At 40.8% G+C, this 13,287-nt stretch overlaps 1 protein-coding gene across 1 annotated transcript; it reads left to right on the top strand.

Moving 5' to 3' along the window:
• The first annotated feature begins 995 nt into the window (after positions 1-995).
• Positions 996-9,093, top strand: nsun3 (NOP2/Sun RNA methyltransferase 3). Its single transcript, XM_034218561.1, has 6 exons — positions 996-1,264; positions 2,048-2,151; positions 2,237-2,757; positions 3,827-3,981; positions 5,421-5,542; positions 8,342-9,093. The coding sequence occupies exons 1-6, from the start codon at positions 1,097-1,099 to the stop codon at positions 8,673-8,675; spliced, it is 1,404 nt and encodes a 467-aa protein (XP_034074452.1). The 5' UTR covers positions 996-1,096; the 3' UTR covers positions 8,676-9,093.
• The last annotated feature ends 4,194 nt before the right edge of the window (positions 9,094-13,287 follow it).

Genomic DNA, 13,287 nt, shown 5'->3' with positions numbered 1-13,287 from the left:
ACCTTAATATTAACAAGCCCTTACTGTGACCATAGACTTAAAACACGTTTACTACAAATTGACAGAGAATAAAATCAATTGCTGTCACCTGTTATCCAGCACTGGGTTCAGGTTGCCAGTATTGTCTGCTATGTCCAGAATAATTAAAAAGTGTTTGCCAGAGACTTAGCAATTGTTTGAATCCAGTATTTCCAGCACGACAAACCTAAATCATGTCTAGAGAAGAGCAGACGTTAGGCCTATGGGAAACATTCAAATCAGACGTTGGTTTCCCGGTTACACATTTTGAACATCCTGTGCAGGGGGAGCACACATGTATTTGAAACATTTCTAGCACAAGCAGCTTCATTGCTTGTGTTTTAAGCGATCACCTGTTAAAGTGAATGAATGTAAGTACTCTATAATCATACTCAAGAGGTGGGAGAAGCACTCAGATCTTGTACTTCAGTCAAATTAGAGGTACCAGTGCAGTGTGGAGGAATACTCCGTTACAAGTAAAAGTCCTGCATTTAATATGTTACTCAAGTAAAAGAAAAAAGTATTGGCACCGAAACATACTTAAAGTACCAACAGCAACGGTACCCATTATGCATATTGCCCCAGTTCAGAATAATACATATGTTTTGATCATAATTATTGATGCATTAAAGTGTTATCAAAGCTGGTAAAGGTGCAGTCATTTTAATAAGTTTAATTACGTGTATGCTGCCTGCAGGGTAGCTTGTGAATGTTACCCCTGTTGTAACATACATCTTACTGAAGTGTTGATAATATTTCGCATTATTAAACAATAAATCAACATGTGCAAAGTAACTAAAGATATTAAATAAATGTAGTGGAGTAAAAGTACACGTTTTAGCTCTGAATTGTAGTGTGGTAGAAGTACAATGTAGCAAAAAAATCCTCATTAAAGTACAAGTCTCTCAAAAGTAGCGAGAAGAGAAAAATCAGTAGTCTGCACAGCGGAACTAAAGACAGAGTCAGAGTTGAGGGAGGACAGATTTGAGCAACGCACGATGTTTGAGTTTATGAAAGAAAGTCAAGAAATAATGAATATATTTCGACATGTCAGTTAGAGATTAAAATAATTAACCGAATGTATAATTATATGCTCTCAAGACATTGTTTTTTACTGACAATATGCCTGAAACCTCGGAGGATAGCGCCGAAAGCTGTGTGCTCTGTGAGCTGTTACACAGGTCCTGACCATGGTCCTGACGCTGATCCACAGCTCAGAGAGCGAAGAGGAGCAAACAAAAACCAGGTGAACAAACACGAAAATATGCTATGTTTTTGGATGGATAGCTCGGGCAACATTACTCGAAAAATATATTGTCTTCTTGAGTGTCTTAGATTTTCCGCCACCTGTCACAGCCCACTGTGTTTAAATAACACATTTGACATCTTGGCTACTTTACACATGCTCCATTTTTACTCTGTCAGCTAAAGTTTTGGTATGAATTGTACCTTAATAAAACCCCTGTAGTTCATGAGAGTTTGGTGGTCAAATGTGTTTCATAAGGGGGGAGGCAATTTATTTGTTTGCCCATTAGATGGAGTGGTACGAGAAGTAATTCACTGAATTATTAAAGAATTTAGATAACATAGGGACTGGTTAATCAAGCACAGTATTGATTTCTGTCCTGTAATTACTTGTGTTTGTAAGGATTTGCAGCTTATTGTTATTATTTTCTTAAATGTGTCTATTTGCAATCTTATAGCCGGCCTCCTTTTGGCCCTAAACAAACTTATGCTAAGGGCCCCACCTCCCTGACCTGACCCGTGACCTCTGTAGATCATTTGCTATTGCCACACATTACACTTGACACCCCAACACTGTACAGTGTTTATGCTTCACAGCTTTTACCCTTTAATATCCACCAGGGGTAGCTAGTGTAAAACAACGGCTGTTATTTTTCCCATTTATATAGGACATTTCACTGAGATAGTGTCCAGATGAAACTAACCTAAGCGCTCAGTGCTTAGATGCTTTCTTATTTCATGCCTCTGTGGGATTAATTTATTCACCACAGTGTGTTTGTAACAGGTTACAAAAAGGCGCAGAAAAGAGAGACCTTCATGTCAGCCAGTCCTGGACAACTTTGACCAGCAGTACAGTCAGGAACTCGGAGACCTGTGGCCACCTGCAAGGTAAATGTTCTCCTAAAATATATTACAGCATGTACATGGACCACACTAGTACCCTTCCTTAATCTTGATTGCTTGTTTCCTACAGAGCAGTGCTCCTGGACCCTCACTCTTGGCAGTATTGCGTCATGCTGAACCGCTTCAGCGCTGTGACGGGCATCACACAGATCCTCCAGTCTCAGGGCTTTTATACATTGCTGCCTCAGAACAGTGTCTCCCCGCTCCTTTGTGAGGACTTCTCAACAATCTCCAATTCTAAACACCAAGCAGGAAAATACTCTCTGTTTCGACCGGACTACATTTCAAAGTTCCCTCCTAATGACTTTCCTCTCCAACCTGACAGCAGCTCTCATGTGCTCCCTCAAGATCTTAAATCAGAGCCTTCACTGAGTTTACCCCGTTCTACATTACAGTGTTACATCCACCCGTACCCACTGCGCTTCCCCTCTCAGGCTCACAGGCCTGGCCAGCTGAAGCAGTACTACCTCCTGAATGCTGCCTCCCTGCTGCCAGTGCTGGCTCTGAACGTCACAGATGGGGAGAAGGTGTTGGATCTCTGCTCGGCACCGGGGGGTAAAGCCTTAGCCATAATGCAGTGTGCCACCCCAGGTAAAACAAGTACTTTTTCAGACATGCAAGTAGTACAACATAGTTGATTTTGTTCACTTTAACCCACAAGGCAGTAGAAGACAAATAAAGCTTATATAATTTAAACACTGCTGAATTTTATGCATAGTTATAACTGTTTTATTAAATATTGGTATCTATATTGCTTTTATTCATGTACTATCAGTTAATGAATATGATTAATTATACTTAAAGGTGGGGTAGGTAAGTTTGAGAAACCGGCTCGAGATACACTTTTTATTATATTCCATGGAATGCTCTTAACATCCCGATAACGGTTAGTAAAAACCATGAATTAACGCTTTGACAAGTCTGCAGACAAGACGGCAGGCGAAAAGCTTTTAAAATGCGTGTTTTCTGAATGGAATCGGATCCATCAGGCTAAACTAACCTGTAGCTGCTCCGTCCACACTCACAACAACGTCATACAGACAGAAATAAAGCAGCGACTGTATTCACCATGACACAGACAGTCTGTGGTTTGTACATGTTTAACTTTTGTCCAGTTTCTGAACAGATATGAGGAGCTGTGAGCTCTGAGTGTGTGCTAACGGCTGATGTGTTATATATATACAGTCTATGGTTGGCAATCACGAAGCGTCATTTCTTGACTGGCAGCAAAAACAACCAATCACAGCAGTGCTTCTCTGGCTGGCTCTGTCCAATCACAAACAATAAGTGTTCTCCCTAAAGGAATACCCTTTCCGTCCAATGTGAAATACTGTGGCGTTTTCTGAAATGCTGTAGTGTTTTCTGAAATGCTGTAGTGTTTTCTGAAATGCTGTGGTGTCTTGCACTTCAGGGCCACCGTAGATTTCTCCAAAATTACCTACCCACCTTTAATTCGATTGAAATGACAATAAATCATGAGTTACTGTGTTATTGACATATATATAACATCGAGGTGTTTTCACAAAAAACATGTTGAAATCAGTTTAGTTTTATTCTTAAATATAAAGTTATAATGTACTTTGCATGTAGTCTCTGCAGTTTCAGCATTTACTGCATTGAACACTAGTAACAGTTAATGCGGCCCTGTTTTGTGTTCCAGCACTGCTCTGCTGTAATGAACCGGACCCCCACAGACGGGACTGGCTTTCCAAAACCCTCGAGTCGTTCCTGCCTCCGTCACTAACCAGCAGAGTGACTGTGTCCTCACAGGACGGATGCTCTTTTGGGCAAAGTGAAACAGGAGAGTATGACAAGGTGAGGGGGAGTCATGGTTATTTCAGCTTGTGACTACGTTTGGCTTCGGTGTTCATCAAATAGAGTTTTTTCAAGGCCATGGTTAGAAATGAATGAAAACAGCAAGCCTTTGAACTGAAGGTAATAAGCCCAGCGGAAGAGACGAAAACCATTTATTCAAAAGAGGAGCCAAGAAAAGGCAGACAAAATGGTTGCTTTCAAAGCACTCATTGTGACTGATAATGGGCCAAAATATTGAAAACAGAAAAGCACAGACTCAAAGGTAGTGTAGGAAACGGTGTGAACAAAGGCTGAAAGGATTTAGAGTACAAACAGGCTGTACAGATTCAGGCTGTTTGTGAGAGGACAGATCTGTGGGGAGATTCTCAAGTTTTAGGTTTAGAGTTTGTGTTTGGTGAAAAAAGAGCAGAGTTATTTTACAGTCCTCCAGCATTTGTATTCATTAGGGGTGTAACGGTATACGTATTCGTACCGAAAATATTCGGTATGGGTCCTTCGGTTCGGTACACGTCTGTACGTGAATATCACCGGTACCAAAAGAAAAATGACTGAAGTGCAAACCCAACTCCCACTAGCATTTAAGCCTCCACCACTCGCAAAAAGTTCAGACCGAGCCAAAGCTAACAAATGCCAAATATCCTTATGTTGCCATGTTAGCAAAGCGCTACCTGGCTGTATCTGCTACCTCTGTCCCTAGCGAGAGGGTGTTCTCCACAGCAGGAGACATTGTTGCAGCATCCACACGGCGGAAGCGTTGAAGCTTCAAAAGTTGAACATTGCTCAACTTTTGAAGCGAGCAAAGTGAAGCAATGCTCCCATAATGCAGTTTGGCAAAGCGTGACGTCACCCCATACAAAGTGAATGGGCAAAAGCGTTGAAGCTTCAACGCACGCCGCCGTGTGGACGGGCCGTAGTGCCAGAATATCTGCCCTTTCGGCAAGCAACGTGGACAAGTACATCTTTCTTTAAAACAAACATGAAAATACAATGACAAGCAAGCAAGTCCTAATGTCAAGCTGGTTGTTTAGGTACTAGTACAGTACAGTTCAAATACAGATTATTTCAGTTCATCGAAATGCTGCACCTTAATGTTTATTTTATTATATTTTGTATTTATTTATTTGAGTGAATACATTATTCACAGTTTAATAATAATTAAAAAACCCCAAAAAATATTTTATGTTTTTGTGATAATTTTTTCTGCTGTACCGAAAACGTACCGAATCGTGACCTAAAAACCGAGGTACGCACCGAACCGAAATGTTTGTGAACCGTTACACCCCTAGTATTTATGTCTACTTTTACCCTTACTAACTATTTACATGTTCTTATTCCTTCCCTTTCACTTTTCTTCTTTGATCCTTTCGTCTCATGCTGCACTTAAACTCTTGAACTCTCAGACTCCGAACTACTCACATTTCGTGCTCTCTGTGTTGCAGGTTTTAGTGGATGCTCCATGTTCTAATGACAGGAGCTGGTTGTATTCCAGCAGCAGCCAGCAGGGGGAACAGAGACTGAAGGACAGAGCCAGGCTGCCTGCTCTCCAGGCTCAACTGCTGAGGTGAGTCCAATACCGAAGATAAGAGATGTCTGAAATGTGTTAACCTCGTTGTTCTCTCCTAACTTCATACATGTCATTACTCATGTGATTTAACCGTTTGTCTGAAAATGAAAATGATAAAAGCACTTTAGTAATATGTGGTGTTGCTGTTGTTAGTAGGGTATTTCAGTTATCTGTTTATATAATGATGGCTGTGTGGCACCGTATGATTACCCAAAAGGACTATGGGCTCAGAACAGTCTCATAATACACACATGCACACAGAAGGATTCATACTTGTATTTCATGATCCGCAAAAGGATTCAAACTTGTATTTCCGGATCCACACTTGTGTTTTTCAATGCACACACAAATGTGTTCCGTTTCATATACATGTAAATAAAATCCAAATATAGAAAAAAGTTTTACATATGTATTTTTGATCCTCACATATTTGTTTTCCGTTTAAAACCGCTGCACCTGCAAACACAAACCGCTTTCTGTGCACGGATCACTGTGCATTCGTGTGTGGGTTTTTTGAGACTCCCCTGACGCTCAGCCGATTCGTACTTGTAATTTGTTCTATCTATAGCCAATCAGATGTCTCCTCAATTCTAAGCCAATCACATGAGCGCGCCCCCACGAGGGTAGATTTCTTGCGTTCATGACGTAGCGCTTCATGTACGCATTTTGCGCAGTCCGGAGCTGACAGGTCCATGGAGTCTGCCTGCAGGCGCTAATGTCAGGACACCTCCAGTCTCAGTACATTTTTTCACACACACATACGGGTATTGGGCCGAGGGCGACACCGTACTTCCGGTATCCGCCGTTTTACGCGAGGTGCAAGCAGGCCGAGGGTTTAGCGGGTTTAGCCGTACACCATCTAGGTGTTGCTAAGCTTCCTGTACTGAATATCATAGTCTATTGCCTTAATCAATATCTAGTCAACTCTAAAATACCACATATATGCAATGGCATGATAATATTATTGTGACAAGTGGGGTATTCACCTGGTGTTTCCAGAAATTAGACGTAGATGCAGCCAAAATCGACGAAGGCCACTTTCGAGGGTCGTTTTTCCATACATCTGCAGGCAGTCTGTAAGGGCAATCCGACAACCCACACAGCTCTAGTTTACGCTGGTAACGACCTAGAGCACACCTCTCAAGTCCATAGATGTAATCCGAAGACATGCAGCGATTTCTTAGATCGTTAATTCAGAAAAAAAAACTAGTGCGCTCTGCCTGTTAGCTAGCTAGCTGTTTATATTAGCACTTCCAGGATATTTGCACCTCCAGGAAAATGGCGTATTTATATATATATATATATATGGCGCGTATTGCATTGTGGGTAGCTCGTGACGTCACTGTGTGTGAAAGAATTGTCACTTTCCGAACAGGAAATGCACGCAAATACAATCTTTTATATTATCAAGGTACAGCGCTACTTTCCGAACCATTGATGAATGCTTGTGTACACAAGAACGGCAGGCAAAACCGTTTTAAATGTGTGTTTCCTGTATGGCGAATACAGCTGCTTTATTTATGTCTGTATGAAGTTGTTGTGAGTGTGGAGGGAGCAGCTACAGGTTAGCTTAGCCTAATCGATCAGTGCACTACGAAGCCAGTGCTAGACAGTGAACTGTCAACGGGGGGAGCCCCGCCGGTCATTATCGGCCGATATTCACTCTTAATAGTTTGATCGGTGCTCTCTATAAAGGTCGATCAGGAGATCTGGATCTGATCGATATGGACATAAACGCGAGTGAAGTATAACCGGACGCAAGAGAGACAGATCAGATCAGCTGCTGAGTCTGACGGAGACACGCAGCTCTGCATAATCACCTGATGCTCCGCCCTCTGTTTAGCGAGCTGACCGGACTGCGCAAAATGCGTATAGTGTCATGAACGCAAGAAATCTACCCTCGTGGGGGCGCGCTCATGTGATTGGCTTAGAATGAAGGAGACATCTGATTGGCTATAGATATAAAAAATTACAAGTACGAATCGGGTGAGCGTCAGGGGAGTCTCAAAAAACCCACACACGAATGCACAGCGATCCATGCACAGAAAGCGGTTTGTGTTTGCAGGTGCAGCGGTTTTAAACGGAAAACAAATATGTGAGGATCAAAATTACATATGTAAAATTTGTTTCTGTATTTGGATTTTATTTACATGTATATGAAACGGAACACATTTGTGTGTGCATTGAAAAACACAAGTGTGGATCCGGAAATACAAGTGTGAATCCTTTTGTGTGTATTATGAGACTGTTCTGAGCCCATAAAGGACTAATATAATATAGTTTACATTTTTCTATCAATCTATTGGCTCTGACAATTTGATTGCAGCTTTGTATAATTGTGTGAAATTATAACCAAGCATAAAATGGTACAGAACTGGAGGTAATGTTTGTGTTCCACACATCCTTATTCCTTTGAAATACCTGTTGTCCACCTTACCCACAATGCAATTCAACAGTTTATTCATAAATCTGTATGTTATGCAAGTTGTGGTTAATGTAGCCTCGTGCAGCAAGCCTTTAGCTGAGCTGAGCTGAGCAGCTACAGGCGTCTCAATTCTTACTAACTCCACACAACCATTTTTTTCTTTCATTTTCCACCTTGCCGTCCTCACACTCATCACTTGAGGCAGACTTCTCACAGCTCCCTCTCGAGCCACAAAAGGCTTTAGACAACTTTGTTCACATATGCAGTGGTACTCCCTAAGACCTGCAAACCGACTTTGATGTGCGAAATCGGTAGAGTTCCTCTTTTGAAGCCCCTTCTCATGAAGTGCAATGTTTGTCTACTCTGTGCAGGTCTGCGCTGACAGCGGTGCGTCCGGGGGGAGTTGTGGTCTATTCCACCTGCACTCTGTCCAGCTCTGAGAACTATGCTGTGGTCGACTCAGTGCTGAATGACTGTCCTGAGGCTGAACCTGAAGACCTGTGGGAGGAGATCGCTGTTCCTTTATCAAAATACTTTACATTTAGTCATGCTCACCCTGATCTTGACACACCTCAGAAGCCGTCCCTGCGGCCACTGAATGGCTCCTCTTCTTCTAATCCCCGCAGGCTCGGCATTTTAGTGGTTCCTCAGCCCGGCAGGACCTGGGGACCCATGTTTTTATCTCGGATTAGAAGAAGGAAATAAAGTAGGTTGTTTCCCTGTGCAAAAAAAGAGGAGTGGAACGAATGGCCAAACATACACATTGGCTTTTGTTAACTCTAGGTTTTTAAATGCAAAGTACCTCATGAAACCCTCCACTAGGTCACACACGCTGACAAACGGTACCCTTTCACATTTCATATATCAACGTTTGGTTTTCAACTTCTTCCCCTTAAAGCCAAACTATTTGTTCTTTTTGGCTACCCACACCTTTTTATTTATGATTTATTGTTTATGGGAACCACTGACACTGGCACATGTACGATTAAATTATATTGTCTGAACATATTGTTAATTGCTTTACATCAATAACTGCGTCCACATTATACAATGAAATCTATAATACTGTAAGACTGCAATCATTTACAATGTAAGATTGTATTAAAAATGAATTCTCAGTGCATTTTTGGAGTAAGTGCTTATGGTGTCTTTTGTGTTTTCTTAGTACTATTTGACTGCAGTTAGAGAAAGATCACCACAGAAACTCACATTCAGAGTTTCCAGCCTTAAAGGTGGGGTAGGTAATTTTGGAAAAAATCTGCCACTTCCTTACAGAGACCCTCCTCCAACGAACGCGCACATGACCAATGAGGGCACGAGATAAGTTTGTGCACAGATGGAAGGCTGACAGGCAGGTAGGCCATCCAGTTATTTTAGCCGGGCCGGCTCAGATAATTGGTCGTGCTTTTTACAGCGCCACGGCTTCCACAGATTAAATATTTGTATATATTTATTGTCAAAGCATTTAATTTATTCATTGCTATCGGGATGTTAAGAGCATTCCATGGAATATAACAAAAATTATTTCTGAAGTGAATTACCTACCCTACCTTTAAGTCATCGAATCTGGCTGCAGTCGTTACATTTTGATGAACTCTAGTATTGACTCATCACTGAATCTTTTTAATGTTTCTATCTGAACACTTGTGACTCATCTGTTTATTGGACTATGTTTGTTTTTGAATACTAAATTCCATAACGCTATTGCAAATGTCAACACATGGACATTAGACACTCAACAGGAAGCAAAACATTTCCTGTCTGAGCGATTAGTTTAATAATAAGGAAGACTGAAATTACTCAGTTTGTCTTACTAACTTTGCATTGTCCTACTCTGAATTAACACACACTTCAAGTAATTTTCCATCTGTCACCAAACCTCCCTTTAGTGTGATTGAGTCTGCAGTTTCATCTCTTACATCGGCTCATTACCTGCGTGGACTGTTCTCATGTCACGCTTCATTGAAAATAGACTATTTTATTGCAGAGTTTGGGCTTTTCATCAGGGTGTGATTACTCAGACAAGAAGCCAAAACATGTTTTGAAAGTAGCTATAGACCAGGAGTGGCCAACCCGCGGCTCTCGAGCCGCATGCGGCTCTTTGCCCAGTCTCATGCGGCTCCTCAATTCATATCGAATTGTAATTGTGTTTTTTTTTTTACGCATATGTATCCCAGTTCACAAAGGGTTAACAACACACAAGTACTGGAGGCGGGCTTTACTGCACTCGCGATGTGACAGTGAAGGGAGAGATCTGCTTCTGATCGGCAGAAATATAACTCTGATAAAACCGTAATAACTCAATATAATGTTGTCAAATCAAAATGGTAACAATTTGCAGTGGTATATGTGTATGTGAGAAGGCCTGCTCCCGGAAAGCTGGCAACTGACACAGAAGGACTCACGAATTTGGTGATTCGCGGTAAAAAAATAAAAAAGAGAGAAAGTGCATCTCTGTCAGCAGAGCTTCTGTCAGTCAGAGGGTTAGGTAAAAGTTGAGATGTCATGTGAGGAGAATTAACTAAAATACACGTCATTTATTTACATTTATTTTTAAATGACGGTCATGAATGTGCGTGTGAGATACAGGCAGAATAAAGGCCAGGCATATTTTTATTAAATGATGCTCTTTCATGCATTTGAGCCCCTTCCACATCCTCTGCACGTTTCAAAGAAGCAACATGCATAGTAAGATAACTACTTTTTTCAAATGTTTTTAACGGAGAGTTTGTGTGTGAGACACAATATTAATGATTGACAATAACTGGCCTCTGGTCTTAATACTGGTAGGAGAGGTTTAAGTCAATTTCTGTCAATACCAACACATCCTCACTCCCAGGTCGGCCTATGTTGACGGTATGTCAAGTCCCCTGTCGGCTTTTTCCAACGCAAGGGGGGGGGGGCCTTAGCGTCCATTTTCAACGCAAGGGGGGGGCCCTTAGCGTCCATTTTCAGCTTTCCGGGATGTCCATATGCTTCTATGGACGCTCATGGAAGCACGGCATTCGTTTGTGTCGGCTGCCCTTAAAGGCAATGTGAGCGTCCATTCTCATTGGATAACGGAGAATTGTACACCCGGAAGTAAGTATTCCCCTTACTGTCGATTGATTTTACAGTGATATCTGCACTACTCATCGACTAAATAACACCAGATGATCCTTGTTAATTACACAACATTGATTGGTTTAAATTGTGTGCAATGCTTTTGTATTTTTCCCCTTCGATTCGGAGAAACAAATGTGTTTTCGGAGTAAAGGATGGGAGAAGACACTACACTACCCAGAATCCCCAGCTATCGTTTGGACTACACCATCTGCTCTGTTTGACGTCACGTGATCTTCAAATTTCTCCCTGCAGAAAAAAAAAACATGGCCGAACTTCGTTTTATTCTCGATGGAAAATGCCTATTTTAAAGTTAGTTTGGCCATTAAAATGCGTTTTGATGTCATTTGATGCGAGAAATATGAGTTGTTATTTCAGATTATGTGTGCAGTGGATGTACATGATCTTTAGTTCGCTAGTTATTACGAAGATTACTTCAGGAAATTGCGTCCATAACGTTTTCATTGTTACCAAGGTGGTTGCTAGGGACGCTGCTATCGATATTATTTCTGTTATGTTGTGTAACTGTTTAATGGTGTTATCTTTATTGCTACCCCCTTCCCCGTCAATGTATAGTGTTGGTCCACAGCGCAAACATATTAGTTTAACAAAATCCGCATCTAAAGATAGCCTACGTTATTTTCCCCTGTGCAATTCCAGTCTCACATCTCACAGCACATCGTCATTAACAAATAACGGAAACAGACCGAAAACATTTAAAAAAAAATACAATAATACTTTATTCCGAGTGTGCTTGCTTTTCTCTTTGGAAGTCATCACATAACGGCATTGTAATACACGGTTCGGCTGCATTAAATATTACATATCTGCCGTAGTTCTGTATTTATAGAGCCCTGATGAGAAGACTTCTAGACAAACATGACGAACTGAAAACGTGACGTGGATCTTAAATATATCAGCCATTAAACAACATCTTACATTTCTTTTCACACAATACGTCTCCTTGCAGTATCAACACTAATTCGGCTGACTTTTATATTTGATCCAATTGGTAGATAGGCTGTATTTACACCATAAAGGTGCACAGCTGATATAAAGGGACACCTAGTGGTTAAAGCATGTTATTGAATTTCATTATTTTTATTATTAGATATTAATAGGATCCCTATAAAGTATATTAATTACTCGTTATTCTCTACTAATAGTTCATTAAAGACTGTATATAATGACTATTTTGCACATCCCTTTCAAGATTTCAAGATTTTCTAAGGTTTATTGACATATCATATAGGCCTACACAACTATGGTGTAGTTATACATTTAATGAAAAACTTGGGTCGCAGGTTTCTCAATAGTGCATTACAAGACATCTATCAATATTTGTGCATACCTCCAGCAATGTTAACTATGTTGAAGCAATTATTTTAACTGATATTATACATAATGTATTATACTCTTATAAGATGTATGTAGATATTTCATCTCCGACCTTGTCAGGTATTGAACAATCAATAAATAAAGAACACAGAATTGTTGAATATAAAACACAGAATTTGTGTGATTATACTAAATGATTTACAAATAAACACCACTGCATTTTAACTGTTACACATGCTGATGTAACGCAAATGTTCCAACTTGAGATCAATAAAGTATATCTTATCTTAAGCTGATCGATGGCGACTGCCATATTTGCAAAATGTGCCTCTGAACCTTAACAAGTGCATGTTTCAGGCTTATCAATTAATGTAATGTAATGTTATCAATTAACAACAGGGGTCACAAACATAAGACCAGCTGTTAAATAAAGCTCTTCTGACCTTAGCTGGCATGTGTGTTTATATATTAATGCTGCCCATTATGGGCACAAGCAATTTTCACCCATTTATTAATTATATGTTTTAAATGTGAGTGTTTCCTATCCCCTAAACCTCCAGGGATGTACACAGTTTAATACTGGCAACTTCTTATTATGGGAAATACGAAAACGTCTTTTAAAACTACAACTCCCAGTAGAGACGTGCCATAGATACAGAACATGTTGCGAAACAGAATAGCCAGCATTTGTAGTTCTGGGGACAGGGTGGGGGAGGGGGGGACGCGGTGGACCCGTTCAAATCCAGTTTTGGACAGTCTGCCGTGATTCCATCCCATTTCGAGTGCTGTTCGAGAATCGGCGTAACCCTCGGAGCACACTCTCCAATCACAGAGCTTGAGGACTATCACGGGGTTTGTCAAACAGAGCACATGGTGT

This window comes from Gymnodraco acuticeps, unplaced genomic scaffold (genome assembly GCF_902827175.1).
Source record: "Gymnodraco acuticeps unplaced genomic scaffold, fGymAcu1.1, whole genome shotgun sequence".
Classification (NCBI taxonomy): Eukaryota; Metazoa; Chordata; class Actinopteri; order Perciformes; family Bathydraconidae; genus Gymnodraco; species Gymnodraco acuticeps.
Note: the sequence above shows the minus strand (reverse complement) of the source record. Positions and strands in the feature narration are given on the sequence as shown.